Below are 17446 nucleotides of genomic sequence, written 5' to 3'. Positions count from 1 at the left end.
TAAAATACACTTGGTTGCAATTTAATTCAAGATTGCAATGATCAGTCCATAGAGTTTCTTTTGTCTACCAATCATAGTTTAACTGACCAAAATTTGTGTTCCAGGACCAATATATTTCATTAGTTTCATCATGCAGATACGGAATCCATTCTATATTCTTTTTGTTATTGGACTTTAAAAATGATGTACTAGCTTATGTAAAAAAAAAACAGTCAGGTTTGATATAAACACATGTATTTCATACGGTCACAGAATGTGACTTTTGTATTATGAATCTGTGATAATAACGCCTGGTATCTAACTGAAACTCACCATGAAAAGAAAAACAGTTCACGTGAAAAGCATCGAATAGCGACAACGAGACTCAGATACTTAACGGAGCTACAAAACACACAAATTTTAATTAAAAATTGAAAAAAATATAATATGCATATAGAAAGTAGAAACTCACAAGAAAGTTTAGTGTGTGTTTGGATCTTTAACCAAACGGAACCTGTGTCTTTTAATTTTTGGGGTTGTCCCACACTACATAGATTGTCCTTTTGTCGAATAGAAATTGGTCACGCCTTTTTAGTTCCACACTTCTCGTTTCCATCTCTCCTCCACTCTTTCCACTTTTATACATCTTCTCCAATTTTTTCGAATAAACCATTGTGTGGTTTGTGATTATGTGATGAAAATAACTTTATTTTTTTTTGCTACTCTAAACATATAGTTATTTTCGCTATTTCGTAAATTTAAATTAAACATAAGAAATACACCTCTTAAATATACTGAACACTTGTGTTATATTTTGTTTAACTCATGTCGCTAGCTTTTAAAGAAGAAAGCGAGGGAAAGAAACAAATTAAATTAAATTAAATTAGAAAAAGAAAAGATTCTACTCTCTGTCCTCTCTCTTAAATGGCAGGAAGGAGACTCTCATCTCATGTGAAGAAGTCCTCCATAACTGAAAAATAATAAAAATAATAATAAAATCACTCGAAGTTCCACGATTTCTCTCTCTAAAATTCATGTTGATTTAGCCTTGACTTCCTCCGTCTCCCCACCGCCTCCTCGGTAGCGACCGTCGTCTATCTCCGTTACCTGGTAAAAAAAAACATATTCTCTCTCTCCTGAAGACTTACACATATCTCTGTCGTTCCGATTAAGATACGTGATTGTCTGAGATTCGTATGAGTATTAGATCTGGCTTCAATTTTATAGTTAGAGAGACTCATGTTGGAGCTTTTAGATCCTCAGATGATTTTTGAATTGAGATTGTTCGTAACTGATGATCATAAGATTTTTTTTTACTTTGATTCTACTCTCTTCATATGTTTCTAATTAGAAGGTTTAAATCTTCTGCAGAGATCTGAATTGATTTTATTTAAAAATAAAATAAAAAATGGCTGCAACAAGCAAGACGGATCAAAAAGCGGCTTTAGACATTGCATCATGGCTCTTCAACGTCGTTACCTCCGTTGGAATCATCCTCGTTAACAAAGCCTTGATGGCCACTTACGGCTTTAGTTTCGGTCTGTCTCTTTTATCTTAATAGTCAACGGTGTTGACTTGGTTTCGAACATGACTAAACTGATTAAGATCCGGTTTTGACACACAGCTACGACGTTAACCGGTTTGCATTTCGGAACAACCACACTGTTGACAACTTTCTTGACGTGGCTTGGTTATATCCAACCTTCTCAGCTTCCCTGGCCCGATCTTCTCAAGTTCGTTTTGTTCGCTAACTTCTCGATCGTTGGGATGAACGTCAGCCTCATGTGGAACTCCGTTGGCTTCTACCAGATTGCGAAGCTGAGTATGATCCCAGTTTCTTGTCTTCTAGAAGTTGTTCTTGACAACGTCAGGTATTCGAGGGATACAAAGCTTAGCATTTTGTTGGTTCTTGCTGGTGTTGCCGTCTGCACTGTTACCGATGTCAGTGTCAACCTCAACGGCTTCCTCGCTGCCGCTATTGCTGTCTGGAGCACCGCCCTTCAGCAATACGTAAGCCTTAATTGGCTTGTAAACCCCAAAAACATAGTGAGGTCTGATGATCTCTAACAAATGATACTGTTGTGTTTTGCAGTATGTACATTATCTACAGAGGAAATATTCGCTTGGTTCTTTCAATTTACTGGCGCATACCGCTCCAGTACAAGCTGCATCGTTGCTGTTGGTCGGGCCATTTCTAGACTACTGGTTGACTAACCAAAGAGTTGATGCATTCAACTTTTCATTCATATCTCTGGTAAAAGATGCATACTAGGCTCTTAGTTGTTGGCACGTTTGAGATTGGTCTAATTCAATTTTTGTTGGTGGCAGTTCTTCTTGATACTCTCGTGTAGTATCGCGGTCGGGACCAATCTGAGTCAGTTCATTTGTATAGGAAGATTCACGGCGGTGTCTTTCCAAGTACTTGGTCACATGAAGACAATCCTGGTTTTGGTTTTGGGATTCACCTTCTTCGGTAAGGAAGGTTTAAACATGCAAGTGGTGCTTGGAATGCTCATTGCGATTCTCGGTATGATCTGGTACGGTAATGCATCTTCTAAACCGGGAGGTAAAGAGCGTCGTAGCCTCTCTATCCCCGTAACCAAGGCACAGAAACTCAGCGGGTTATCTGAAACATCTGAGTCTGATGGAAAGGTCTAAACGAAAGAAGTGATCGTTTTGACATAGAAACAAGAACAAGCGTCTCAGATACAAACAAAACAGGTAGAAAATATCATATGGAATATTTACAAACAAAGGGTTTTAATTATTTAATTACCAGACCATGTTTTTCTTTTCTTACATAGCATTTTGTTTTCTGCCTTTTCTTTTTTGGTTATCAATTTTGGCCTTTGCATTTTGTATTTTTTTTTACTAATTCTCTCACACAAGAAATATCAACAATGCTACTGAATAAAATCTCAATTTTATTTTTTTATGTTAATTTTTGTCCTCACCCTCAGTATCTACGTTTCTTTTGTTACGTGAATATTTATTTATTGGGTCAATGAGTGTTCATCCTAAAAGAAATACTTGCATTCAAAATGAACGGAATTTTATAGTGGTTCCTTGAAAGTTGTATGCATATATGGTTGGAGATATCATGGTGTTTAATTTACGTAACATTTTACTTATTTCATTAACAATATAATATAGTATAAAGTTCTTTGAAGATTTGCACCAAAAAATAGCTCTTCGAAGATGATTTTCTATTAAGCAAAAAAGATAATTTTATATATCAAGCACATGGACTCGCCCCGTTATCGTCGGGTTGAGAGATGTTTAATTAAATACGTATTTTTTGAACAAAGAAAAAATACGTGTTTTGAAACTTTTAAGACAGAGACTGGAGATAGAAGGAACGGTGTTGACACGGGTAAATCTCAGTTTAACAGGTCGTTGCCTGGGAAAAGTCTGCTTACGTGTGCGTGTAGTGTTAGAACGGATCTCTCCTCGCACGTGCGTCTGTTATTTGACGTTTGATTGTTTGAAGGACAAAATGTGTGACACTTTATTATTTGGAGAAAATAATACCCGTTAATCCGTTATTTATTTGGGGAAAATTATACCCGTTATTGGATGGAAGCCCACACGAATTATCATGTTTTCATACTAATGAAAAGAACCTGAGTTTGTCTCTACAGATAAAAAGAAACAAAAGTTAAATGGATTTTTAGATATCATGTGAAATAAATGGTTACTAGACGATTTTTCCGTACACAGATGCAAACAGTTACAAAATAATAAAATCATTATAATTGATTAAATTTTATTTTTATTTATTGATAAGTTTAACTTATTTTGTAGTTTATATTTTAGAAAGGCAGATATAATACTGTTTTAAATTACATTATTTTGTTATCTTATTTAAATATTTGATTTTACGTATAATAATTTAGATCGGTTAAGTTATTTTTGGTATGTTGAGTTGTATATATTTTCCAAAAGAATTTTAATTATACTAAATCAGATTATATATAACAAATTTATTTTCTCAAATTTCTAAATATGTATTTAATAATTGATATATTTTGTTTTGCTTAAATTTATGAGAAAAATTTGAAGTGTTTATCAGAAGTTGTATAAGTGAATTAAATTGAAATCTTTTAAAACCACGTCGATCATTAGAGTTTTAGAACTTAAAAGTAATCTAATTACTTTTATTAAATACCACATTGGCACATTCATAGGAAAACAATTTGCTTATGGAATTGGATTTGAGATAATTACTTGTTTATTTTAATAGATATTGAAACATTCACGTAGTATTAGGCTTGGAAATCTATAATTGTGAAAAGAAAAATTGTATAAAATTGTGAGAGAATTTGTTTAAAATAAGAGATTGAATATATCCAAAAAATAAATATTACTTAAGAAAATTTATAATTAAGAGAAAATAACTTTCTTTAGTATAGTAAAGTAAATACTGATTTAGTAAATAAATTGACTTTTTCTTATGAAAATTATTATATTTTAATGAAAAATATTTAACTTACGTTATTAACAATCATAGAAAAATGTTCTTGAACAAAAAGTATCCAGAAACTTTTATGGAGTGAGGTTTTATATAAATGGAAATTCATTTGTTTTAAATAATATGTTTTAAATATCAAAAATCACTATATTTTTGTTTTAAATATTTTTCTGATACTAAATTTCTATATGATATATGATTTTATAAAAACATATTAAGAAAAAATAAAATATAAATAGATAATATTAGTAATGGAAATTAGTAAAATAGTTTATGAAATTGAGATTTATATAAAATGAATTTTCTTATTGTCAAATTACATATTTTAAATATAACAAATCGCTATTTACTTTTACTTTTAAGTTACTTTCTTTTTGATACTAAATTTCTTTTATGATATTGATATGATTATCTATATACATATATATTAAAAACGAAAAAAATAGTTTATAGATATTTTTCCTTTTTATTTTTAAAAAACAAAATATTCATAAAAAACTGAAATAGAAATTTTGATAATGGCAATTAAAAAAATAGCATTAATTAATGTTAACAATATAATAAACCATAGTAAGAACTAACGTGAGCACAACACATTAAAAACTGACTTCTCAAATAATATTATAGAGATTCATCCGACATAGGCAATTAAATGAGTTGTAAAACACTTGTTTGAATTGCATAAATCAGATTCAGAATATCATAAGTCCGTGTTTTAATATTTAATATTATTTTATAAGTTCAACAGTTATAAAAAATAGCTTAAATAATGTTTTGATAGGAAAATAACAACTTTTAGGAAACAAAAAAGAATATTACTTTAATATACACACCCATATTAAAAGTCAACTTGTATTGAGCTAGCATTAGTTGGATAATATGTACCATACATGTTAGCTATAGTTAAAATATACGGAGGCTAATTTGTACTATTTTAGTTGTTTTTGAACGTATTATTCGATAACCTGAAGTACATTTGGTTTTATATGGGTTTGGGATCTTAATATAATATTTCATACGAAATTCTAATCTGGCCTAAAAATTATGTATTAATGCTTTTGCTGGAAACAGCTCGAACATTATTTAAATTTGATTTGAAAGGACGCTTCATTGAGCATTAGATACCATCATGGCACATAGTTTAATTTGAATATGAAACTGGAACATGCGTTTGTGGGTATAACGCATATGAAATAAAATGATAATTCATATTATTCTGGTGCTAGTTTGTAAATGTTTTCTACCAATGTTTTTTTTTTGTGGTTTTGTATTTAAGCCAGCTATCTCGATTAAGATCGGGGGTCTTATGGACTTATGGTGTTAATTTATCTTTACTATACCGCGATAGAAAATTAAACAATTGGTTATTTGCTTAAGCAGAAAAGAAGGTTATTTACAATTGTGCTTGACGGCGATTCCTATTACAATGATTGATCAATAATTATATAATTTGGTCCAAACACAACTGCATACGGTGTATTGAGAGATTGCACTTTAAGAAGAAAAAACGTTTATTATTGTTTACCATCATTACGCATATAATCAAGGGGTACATATATTATGTATAGATTTTTGTTGACTTTATGTTATTATATCGCCTGCCAATATAGGCTCACGCATTTTTCGTGGACAATTTATTCTAGTCTGATCGTTGCAGTGGCCAACATGTACTTTAAAGTTTCTAATTTTTTTTTAAAAAATTTGGTTATTGTTTGTAATAAAGTTTTCATATAAAGTTTTAAATGGGAATTCCAATTTTTTTTTGAGAAATTCTTTAGAATAACATTTTTTTAAGTTTTTGTCACAAAATTAGCATTTCATGAAAAAAAATGACCAAAATATGTTTTATTAAATGGTAAAAATGTATTTTTACCCTAGGGTTAACTAATATAGACTTAGAGCTTAAAGTTAAGGGGTGTGATTTTGGGGATAGAATTTCAAAATTTAAAAAATAAAAAATAAATATTTAATATTTAAAAATAAAAAAGTTATTTTGATCATTTTCTTTCTTGAAGACTATTTTGTGACAAAAACTTAAAAAAAACTATTTGAGAAAATTGCCCTTTTTTTGGGAATTCCAAATTTTATCAAGGATATTTTATGATAGTGTCAATAAATAGTTAAACTTTAAAATCTTGAGATGAAAAATATTTGAAAACAATAAGATGCGTTTGCCAGTAAGTAGCGCTGTTTAGTAACAAAAAAGGCATGTGCCAGTAAAAAAAAAAGACGAAGAAAGACTTTTGCTGATGTTCCAAATTGCTCCTGAAGGGCATAAGAAATGATGCTGATGTTCTTAATCATATTATCCCTTATATACTAAAGCACAAGTCACCTAGCCAATCAAATTATGCCACGTAAGATATGTTTATAATTAAAAAATAATAATCAAACCAGATAATGCTTAAGGAGAAAAAAGTGCTTAAGAAAAAAATTAACCGTATCTATTTCTTGAAACAGCCCACGATCCACGATCTTATGCTTTTCAATTTTAATTGCTCCTATATTTTCCAGATTCAATACGTAAACAAAAGAAAAACTCCAAATCAGTCGTAACAGAGATATGCTCATTCTTCTATTTCAAAACCTATGAATGTTTTGAACTAGAGCACGGTTCAATTTCGGAGTAAAGGGATCTCAACAACTCATATATAGCAGTGACGCTATCTTATTGCTTCATCAGAACAGGCTGGAGATTCAGTAAGACCCGCCAGAAAGAGAGGAGGAAGAAGATAAAAAGCAGACTACGTGGTAAAATCACAGGAAGGCCTTTTTATAAAAATAAAGAGGTTCTATTAATTCACCACCTAAAAGATCAGGCTGTTAAAAGGTATTTTTACTACATAGATATATCTTGAAAACACTTTTGGAATAACATTATTCCCTTGTAAATTCAATGTTTCAGATTTCCTGGTAAATTTTTTCAGTTTCTTGGTAAATTTGTCCATCTCTCGGCATTCAACTTTTTGTTTGTTTGTTTGTTTCAGGTGTTTGATATCTCAAATTATTCTTCAGATTAGTGCATCCTCTTAAATTCCAGAAAATAGGCGTTCAAACAATCAAATTCATAAATGTTCTTAATCTCAAAGGTATTTTGACGGTTCTCTATGTATATAATTTCTCAACTTTGCTTTCACATCAACATACCATTTATATTTAGAGTATTTACTAGAGTCTGCATGGTTTAGTCAAGTGTAATGTATTCCTTATCATTTATCTTATATATTCAGATGAAATTATTTTTCATTGTTTACTGACTTTTACTTCTTAATTTGCCTCATAGATTGATGTTTCTCTGTTACATGCTGATATTTTTAGTTGGATTTGTAAGATTTTTTTTCATTTGAAGATGGAATAGTAAATACATTAATGGATATAATAAACCAAAGAAGCCATAAACTACATGTTAATTGTTAAACATGAAAGGCAAGACAAAAATAAATAAAACAGGAAACTTTAAACTAAAAGTGTGTTAACAATTTTTATGTATACTCATCTCTTTTTGATTTTATACATGTAATTTTAGTTATCTATGTATAACTGAACTTAGGTTTTATTTTTAACAAAAATAATACCGTGCGAATGCACGGGGTTAATACTAGTATAGTATAAGTCAGCAACATCGTCACTAGATTTACTGCTAGATACATATAACGGTTTGTTACATTAGATTCACCGAGGAACCGAGGAAGAATGAAAACGCAAATCAGCATTTATTTACTGCTGAGATGACATCAATGGCTGGGATTGGTTTTAGACCGTTGGGGACCATCTCGTACAGTGTACTACACTGCACTGAAAACATTTACGAACGTCTATGTTAGTCACACTTTAGTTAGACCCACTATCCACCAATTAAACTCGGCTCCGTGAGCGCCTGTAACACACACGTCGTTGTAATAGCTCGGTCCTTAGAGACATCGTCTGTGTCTTACGCAAGAAGAGAGAGTGTGGGTGTTTGGCCACACGAACGCTTAGACCATCTCCAATGGTACTCTATAATTTTCTCTATATTTCACTCTAAAATAGAGTAACTCTATTATAGAGTTGGATTTGCTCCAATGGTTCACTCTATAATAGAGTTACTCTATAATAGAGTGAAATATAGAGTATTCTTATTTTTTCACTCTATATTTGGAGTAAAAAAATAAGATTACTCTATATTTCACTCTATTATAGAGTAACTCTATTATAGAGTGAACCATTGGAGCAAATTTAACTCTATAATAGAGTTACTCTATTTTAATGTAAATTATAGAGGAAAAAATAGAGTGCCCTTGGAGATGCTCTTAATCAGTATGGGGAGGACAGCTTCGTCTCTTCCGGAAGTTAAGAATCTATTATCTCTTGGCCTTTTACTTAACTTTGATGTTATATACAATACAATGCTCGGTGTTTCAAAAAAAAAAAACAATACAATACAATGTTCTATTATCAAATACTTACAAAATAAATACATCAGTAAACACACTTTTCATTTTAGTTTGTGTAAAAAGGTTACTTGTACCAACATAGTACTAGATCACTATATATAGTATCTTAGAGGCTAGGGGTGGGTATTTTACTCGATATCCGAATCTGTATCGTAGATGACCCGGAAAATCAAACCAAAATCTGAACTGAAATAGCAAAATACCTGAACGAGAAAAGATTGGATATCCAAACCCGAACATATAATATCTGAACCCGAATGAATATCCGAAGATAACCAAATATATGATTACTTGACTATATATTTTTAGTTTACTTCTTTAATTGTTTTCAAAATATTTATATTGATTTTGCATATGGCTCAAAACCATATAATATTCATATAACTATAGACAAAATTATTTGCTAATCATTTAAAATACATGTCAACCACTTATTTCTTTGATTAACAAAAGTTGCATATGAAATATTAAAATAGCAATTAAATTAGTGTATTTATATTTTTAAAATGTTATCTTCAAACTTATTAATAGTTTAATCTATTAAAAATTAGAAAATCAGTTGAGTTAAAAGTATTAAATACAAAAGAACTTAAACAGTGAAGAATTTAATTTAAAAAAAATATCTAAATATCCAAACCCAACTTGAAATAACTGAATTCAGACTTAAAATATTTGAATTTTGATCAGAAATGTAGAAATATCCGAACAATTTATATACTTCTATACTGAAATATCAGAAATTTTAAAATACTGGATCCGAATCCGAACGTACACCTGCTAGAGGCTTGTATGTATCATACATAGAGTATCATTAATTCTCAGCAAATTAGGAAAATAGTAGTATATTCTAAAAATTAAGCAAAAATATAGAAAATATTTTTTTTTTTGAGAAAAGCCGGAGGATTATTTAAGCTGAAAAGAATATTGTCAAATTTGTTATAATGCGTGTATTCACCAAAAACAGCTGCACGTGGGGTTTTGAGCATAATTACGAAACATTTATAAAAACTGCGAGAAAGGAAAAAGATAATAGAAAATGTAAAGTTTGGTCTAATCTATCCGTCTACGTAAGTGCCAGAGAACACGAATGAGGCCTGAAATTAAAAGAAAGAGGGATTAATTTAGTGAATTAATTGACAAAGATAATAAAGTAATAATAGTATTAATGAGAAAAATAATTAATTAGCAAAGACTAATAATATCCTCCGTATGCATAACAAACTTAATAATTTATACTAAAAAGAGATGGAATCTGCCATTGATAACACTCATGTCCCAATCGTCGCTCACACGTACGCTAGTTTTTTTCTCTCTCTCTTTTGTAAAAAGCTAGAGAGACAACCTCTCCTCCACTTTTTCCAGACACAAGTGCGAATGAACAAGAAACTAGTATTGATTTAAAAAAAAAAGATTTAAAATGTTTATGGTTGGTGTGAAAGTCATGTAAAACTATTAATGTAAATTACATAGCATTAAAGTAAATTTCAACTTTTTTCTTACCATCACATTCAATGCCTCTCAAATCTTGTTGTATATGAGTGTCAATAAAAATAACTTAGATTCTATGTTCCATTTTCACTGAAATTTTAACTATTACTCCACAAATGTGGAGTTAGTTAGTTGTTGGTATCTCATGTTGGAACAAAAAAAAATGTTAACCAGCACCAAACAAAATATCACACTAGACTTGTATTAAACCTTTTTGGAAACAGCTAGGTGATTGAGGTAGAATATACTAATTGAATAAAGTCTAAGATGAGATTTAAGATGCTATATAGCTTGTGAAATACTTGATCCCATCCCCAAATCTCACGTTAATTAAACACCTTTCACAGGTACTTACAAGTGCGTCATTTCTTTAACATAACTAAAAAAAGCTTTGAGACTAAGGATATTGCGATGCCATTATCTTATTAATAGTTTGTATCCTCTTGCATTGATTATTCTTTTAACACATTCAATAATGAAAAGTTGTATTATTTGTTTGTATCTGTTAGCAAAATTAAAATTAACATTTCAATAATAGTAATAGTCAGAAGAAGAGGTGACATGCCATGTGAGCGCACAGCTGTGACCACTCTTCCCATCGTTGATATTTGATAAAATAATTAAACACCTTCATCCATCTTCTCTTCTCCTCTCTTCTCTCTCTAGAGCTCCCACTTCCTCTCTAATGGTGGAACCAAAACCCTAGATCCCTCTTTCCTTAGTCTCAAACTTCCACAACTTATCTCTCAAAATCATGAGAATGAAAACTTTCCCAACCTTCTTTCTCTTCCTTCTAACCTTATCCTTCTCCTCTCAAGCTTCCACATCTCAAACTCACCAGCTTTTAAGTTTCAAAAACGCTCTTCCTGACAAGAATCTACTCCCAGACTGGTCTCCCGACAAGAACCCATGTACCTTCGAGGGCGTGACTTGCAAAGCCGACAAGATTTCCTCAATTGATCTCAGTTCCAAGCCACTCAACCTCGGATTCAGCGCCGTGGCCTCCTCTCTACTGTCTCTCACGGGACTAGAGTCCCTGTTTCTCTCGAACACCAACATCAACGGCTCCCTCTCTGGCACCAAGTGCTCTGCTTCTCTCACGACCTTGGATCTGTCGAGAAACTCCATCTCCGGCCCTGTGTCAACCTTGTCGAGCCTCGGCTCTTGCATCGCACTGAAGTCTCTTAACGTCTCTTCCAACTCTCTGGATTTTCCCGGGAAAATCTCAGGTGGTGGGTTGAAGCTTAGCAGCAGCAGCTTGGAAGTTCTGGATCTCTCCAAGAACTTGCTATCCGGTGCTAACCTCGTTGGCTGGATTGTCTCCGGTGGCTGTGGAGAGCTCAAGCACTTGGATATAAGCGGGAACAAGATCAGTGGAGATGCGGATGTCTCTCCTTGCGTGAATCTCGAGTTTCTCGATCTCTCCTCCAACAATTTCTCCACTGTGATTCCCTATCTAGGTGACTGCTCCGCTCTTCAACACCTCGACATCTCCGGTAACAAACTATCCGGTGACTTCTCCACTGCTATCTCCTCCTGCACAAACCTAAGGTTCGTTTCAAAAAATAAAAAATTAATTATGTTTTATTATTTGTAAACTAAAATACACTTTTTTTAAAAAAATCTCTCTCAGGTCTTTGAACATCTCCAGCAACTTATTCACAGGACCAATCTCTTCCTCACTACCGCTCAAAAGCCTCGAGTATCTATCTCTAACAGATAACAAATTCACCGGCGAGATCCCGGAGCTTCTCTCCGGCGCGTGCGGTACACTCACCGGACTCGATCTCTCCCGAAACGACTTTCACGGCACGGTTCCTCCTTTCTTCGCCTCCTGCTCTCTTCTCGAGTCGCTCGTTTTATCCACCAACAACTTCTCCGGCGAGCTGCCTATGGATACTCTGCTGAAGATGAGAGGGCTCAAGGTGCTCGACCTGTCTTTCAACAAGCTCTCCGGCGAGCTGCCTGAGTCTCTGGCCAATCTCTCACTCACTACGCTGGACCTCAGCTCCAACAACTTCTCCGGTCAGATTCTCCCGAGTCTCTGCCGCAACGGCGAAAACACGCTCCAGGAGCTTTACCTCCAGAACAATGCCTTCACCGGGAAGATTCCGCCGACGTTGAGCAACTGCTCCGACTTGGTTTCCCTCCACCTGAGCTTCAACTACCTCTCCGGGACCATCCCGTCGAGTCTCGGCTCTCTAACGAAGCTCAGAGATTTGAAGCTGTGGATGAACATGCTTCAAGGAGAGATCCCTAAAGAGCTCATGTATCTCACCACCTTGGAGACTCTGATCCTCGACTTCAACGACTTAACCGGAGAAATCCCTTTCGGTTTAAGCAACTGTACCAATCTGAATTGGATTTCTCTTTCCAATAACCGGTTAACCGGTCAGATTCCTAGATGGATCGGACGGTTAGAGAATCTCGCCATCCTCAAGCTAAGCAACAATACTTTCAACGGTAACATTCCTGCTGAGCTGGGGGACTGCCGGAGCCTAATCTGGCTCGATCTCAACACTAATTATTTCAACGGCACGATCCCTCCGGAGATGTTCAAACAGTCCGGTAAAATAGCTGCGAATTTCATCGCCGGGAAGAGATACGTTTACATAAAAAACGACGGGATGAACAAACAGTGCCACGGAGCTGGTAACTTGCTTGAGTTCCAAGGAATCAGACCGGAGCAGCTTAACCGGGTTTCGACCCGGAACCCGTGTAATTTCACGAGAGTTTACGGAGGTCATACTCAGCCGACGTTTGATAACAACGGCTCGATGATGTTCTTGGACATGTCTTACAACATGTTGTCTGGGTACATACCGAAGGAGATCGGTTCGATGCCGTATCTGTTTATTCTCAACTTGGGTCATAACTTCATCTCTGGCTCTATCCCTGAAGAGGTTGGTGATCTGAGAGGGCTGAACATTCTCGATCTTTCGAGTAATAAGCTGGACGGGAGGATCCCTCAGTCCATGTCGGCTCTTACCATGCTTACGGAGATTGATCTGTCCAACAATTTGTTAACCGGTCCGATTCCTGAGATGGGGCAGTTCGAGACTTTCCCGCCCGGGAAGTTCTTGAACAACTCTGGTCTCTGCGGTTATCCGCTTCCGCGGTGCGGTGATGCAAAGGCAGACGCGATTGCACACCGTTCTCACGGAAGGAAACAGCCGTCTCTTGCGGGGAGCGTGGCGATGGGTTTGTTGTTCTCTTTTGTATGCATATGTGGGCTGATACTCTTCGGTAGAGAGATGAGGAGGCGGCGGAGGATGAGAGAGGCGGCGATGGAGGACCCCGGTGATGGAACGACAGCTAACAACAACACGGATTGGAGGCTGACTGGTGCGAGAGAAGCGTTGAGTATTAATCTCGCAGCGTTCGAGAAGCCGCTGCGGAAACTCACGTTCGCGGATCTTCTCAAGGCTACAAACGGGTTCCATGAGAACAGTATGATTGGATCCGGCGGGTTTGGAGATGTCTACAAAGCGGTTTTGAAAGATGGAACAGCCGTGGCTATCAAGAAACTGATCCAGATCAGTGGTCAAGGCGATAGGGAGTTCATGGCGGAGATGGAAACGATCGGGAAGATCAAACACCGGAACCTCGTCCCGCTTCTGGGCTACTGCAAAGTCGGAGAAGAGCGGCTTCTCGTCTACGAGTTCATGAAGTACGGTAGCTTAGAAGATGTACTGCACGACCCCAAGAAGAAAGCTGGCTTGAAACTGAACTGGTTCACGCGGCAGAAGATCGCCATCGGAGCGGCTAGAGGGCTTGCCTTTCTTCACCATAACTGCATCCCACATATCATCCACAGAGACATGAAGTCCAGCAACGTGTTACTGGACGAGAACTTGGAAGCTAGGGTTTCGGATTTCGGCATGGCGCGGCTGATGAGCGCCATGGACACGCATTTGAGTGTCAGTACGTTAGCCGGTACGCCGGGCTATGTCCCTCCTGAGTATTACCAAAGCTTCAGGTGTTCAACGAAAGGAGACGTTTATAGTTACGGTGTGGTCTTGCTCGAGCTGCTTACGGGTAGACGGCCAACCGATTCACCGGATTTTGGAGATAATAACCTTGTTGGATGGGTGAGACAGCATGCTAAACTCCAGATTAAGGACGTGTTCGATCCTCAGCTTATCAAGGAAGATCCAGCGAGAGAGATTGAACTTTTACAACACTTGAAAATTGCGGTTGCGTGTTTGGATGATAGGGCTTGGAGAAGACCGAGCATGTTAGATGTCATGGCAATGTTTAAGGAGATACAGACGGGGTTGGGGATAGATTCGCAGTCCACCATTGGATCATTAGAGATGGTCGATATGAGTATTAAAGAAGTTCCTGAAGGAAAGTTTTGAGAGTTGGGACACAGCCAAAGCTGATTCTTTAGAACATCAATCATCCAAGGGTCAGTCCTATGGTCTACGTTTTGTATTTTTCTACTGTATTCTAAATGTATGTATTATGTTAATTTTTTCTAAATGTATGCGATCGTGTGCTGCAGCAGATGCAATTAAGTTTACAGTAGACACATCAATTCTTTTGTGATAATTCTGTTGTTACTTGGACAGCGAAATTGACGTTTGCGTGTGATGCAGGAGAAGCCAGATGTAAGTAACCAAAGAGGATGAAGGAACAGAAGAAGACAATGAGACGAAGATGGCACAGATGGTTTGCTCTTTGACAAACCGTGAGGAGTGTCTCTCTTGTGGAAGTTAAAACATTAACAGTAGAGAAGAAACAATAAAGTCGATCAAAAAAGCGTCTCATTTACATTTGTGTCTGTTGATTTGTGCAGTGTTAAGTACAATATAACGTAATCTAGTTTCTAGGAGTATAAGATTGTCTTATTCGTGTGTGAAAGTTTAACAAGTCTCTTTTAAAACTATGTAATAGTAATAAACTCTCAAGGTTTTTTTATAAAATTCCTTTGTTAAGAGTTTCACCAGTCGAAATAGTCTGTACAGTTTCACAAAGTTAATTCATCAGAGACGACATTCCAACCATTTGTTCAGTAAGTTACATATGTGCAGAGTCTTTTCTTATTAACACACATGACAATTGCAAAGATATTTAGTTATGGGCATCTAAAGATACAAGTGACTGTGTTTCAGCCCAAATAAAATGGGCCTTACAAAATCAATAGAGCCCATTACTACTATATGCATCTCGATTGTCTTCCGGGTCGATCTGGTCCGTTGATCATGTGAGAAAGAAGAAAACCCTAATAATCGGACGCTTCCTCTCTTCTTATATAAATACCTCTTCGTTAACAAACTCAATACCATTGTGTTAGGGTGCCGTCTTTCTTACAAGTCTGTACGATTTCATTTTAGATGTTTTCGTGTCGTGATGTCTTTTTTGGTTTTATTGAATCAGACCTTTTTTTTGTAACTGAATTGAATCAGACTTTCTGCTGTGCTAAGTTATATATAAAAAAAATTAGGTAAATGCAGAATCCTCCAATCATCATACAGATCTAAACCTATATATTTAATAATTTGTGTCTTTCTCGGAAGCTAGACTAGTCTAGAGTCTAGACAACTCATGTATCAATCACTGCAAGCCGTATTAAAATTAATATAGCCGTATTAAAATTAATATAACCTACGAATAAATTATTCATGCCTCTATGAATTATGGTTATGAATGGGGTTTGCGGGACGGGACGTAATTGATACAGTACAAGTGCGATTTTCAAAATGTCACCAATCAGCAATTACAAAACTAAAAAGGCGGTTTTGTTTAAATACCGCACTCAGCAAAAAAATGTTTTTGTTTGTTCTATCACGTTAAATAACGCACTTGTTTTATAGCATCTTCGATTTTGGTGTGGTTGAAGTGCGTTTTTAACTGTAGCACTTACGTACTATCATCATTCAATTAATAATATTTACCTGTTACATGAAAACCTTACGTACTAATTGAAGTATTTTAATATATATTTGTTACAAAAATAATTGGTCAACCAAAACTTTAAAATAATATTTCATGTTTTCATGAAAAATGTCTTTTGAAGATTTTTTATTTTTTCTGCGGTTTATAATATATATACATTTGTGTAACTATTTTAATATATATAAAAATATATTAAAAATATATACATTTTTCATTTACACAACTGTTTAGCTATTTTAATATATATATATATATGCTACAAAAATAATTGGTTATCCAAACCGTTAAAAATAATAGTACGTAATTATATTTCTAAAATTCTAAAATCTTACCCTAAACCCAAAACTATACTCTAAAAACCTGAATCTGAAAAAAAAATACATGTAATACCAGAAATACACCATACACTCAAATATACTTAATATATACTACTCCCTTTATTTTATATTAAGTGTCATTTTGACCTTGTGCATACAGATTGAAAAAACAATTAATTTTGTATATTTTTTATATAAAAACACAATTACCTATACACCTAACCATATTTCAACCAATAAAAAAATAAATTACTACATAAAATTAATAAATTTTGCATTGAAAATCAAAAATGACACTTATTTTGTAACGAAAAAATTTCTCTACAACGATACTTAATACGAAACAGAGGGAGTATGAGTCTTGGGTCTACTCAAACTTGAACCGAGATTCACGGATCCAAAAAAATTATATCCAATAGGTAGTTTAGTCTAGCTCCAGACCCTGATCCGAACTTGTATTTTTGGGTTGGTTCTGGTTCGGATAAAATACCAAACCCTACTAAATTTTAGAATAGAGATTATAAACATACATGAAAATAATTTTTTAATATATATATATATATATCAAAAATTTGTTTGAGATGAATTTTGGTATTTAAATTTTTCTAAATAATAAAGAAAATTTAATATCCATAACACTAAATAAACAATTTTCATTTTAATTATATTAAATATATTGATATTTTACATTATTTAAATTTTTTTTAACTGTTTAATTCCGCACTATAGATTTTCACCAATCAACACAATTCCGCACCGCTAATTTTATCAAAACCGCACTTGTCCCGCAAAACGCACGAACCGCAGTTGAACCGTCCCGCACCTAAATTCCGCCCCGCTTATTTTACTAAATCCGC

The 17446-nt window shown here is 34.5% G+C and overlaps 2 protein-coding genes across 3 annotated transcripts; both read left to right on the top strand.

Moving 5' to 3' along the window:
• The first annotated feature begins 877 nt into the window (after nt 1-877).
• Nucleotides 878-2920, top strand: LOC106361505 (UDP-rhamnose/UDP-galactose transporter 4). The gene is made up of 5 exons (XM_013801256.3): nt 878-1089; nt 1351-1517; nt 1604-1989; nt 2072-2233; nt 2308-2920. The coding sequence occupies exons 2-5, from the start codon at nt 1388-1390 to the stop codon at nt 2635-2637; spliced, it is 1008 nt and encodes a 335-aa protein (XP_013656710.2). The 5' UTR covers nt 878-1089; nt 1351-1387; the 3' UTR covers nt 2638-2920.
• Nucleotides 2921-10954: 8034 nt separating this feature from the next.
• LOC106361506 (protein BRASSINOSTEROID INSENSITIVE 1-like) lies at nt 10955-15313 on the top strand. Of its 2 annotated transcripts, XR_002653609.2 has the most exons (3): nt 10956-11922; nt 12005-14782; nt 14973-15313. XR_002653609.2 is itself a non-coding variant. In XM_022690113.2 (2 exons), exons 1-2 carry the CDS (start codon nt 11126-11128, stop codon nt 14730-14732), a joined length of 3525 nt encoding a protein of 1174 aa, XP_022545834.2. In that variant the 5' UTR covers nt 10955-11125; the 3' UTR covers nt 14733-14925. The 2 variants fall into 2 exon arrangements, 1 of the variants encoding a protein (XP_022545834.2); XM_022690113.2 differs by lacking the exon at nt 14973-15313 and having other exon boundaries at nt 10955-11922; nt 12005-14925.
• The last annotated feature ends 2133 nt before the right edge of the window (nt 15314-17446 follow it).

Source organism: Brassica napus, chromosome A8 (genome assembly GCF_020379485.1).
Source record: "Brassica napus cultivar Da-Ae chromosome A8, Da-Ae, whole genome shotgun sequence".
NCBI classification, from domain to species: Eukaryota; Viridiplantae; Streptophyta; class Magnoliopsida; order Brassicales; family Brassicaceae; genus Brassica; species Brassica napus.
The sequence above is the reverse complement of the archived record's forward strand: the minus strand, read 5'-3'. Positions and strand labels throughout refer to the sequence as shown.

Coding starts and splice junctions, on each gene's coding strand:
- LOC106361505 (XM_013801256.3), top strand. CDS start 1,388: ATGGCTGCAACAAGCAAGACGGATCAAAAAGCGGCTTTAGACATTGCA. Junction 1,990..2,071: donor GCACCGCCCTTCAGCAATAC/GTAAGCCTTAAT, acceptor TGTGTTTTGCAG/TATGTACATTATCTACAGAG. Junction 2,234..2,307: donor ACTTTTCATTCATATCTCTG/GTAAAAGATGCA, acceptor TGTTGGTGGCAG/TTCTTCTTGATACTCTCGTG.
- LOC106361506 (XM_022690113.2), top strand. CDS start 11,126: ATGAGAATGAAAACTTTCCCAACCTTCTTTCTCTTCCTTCTAACCTTA. Junction 11,923..12,004: donor TCCTCCTGCACAAACCTAAG/GTTCGTTTCAAA, acceptor AATCTCTCTCAG/GTCTTTGAACATCTCCAGCA.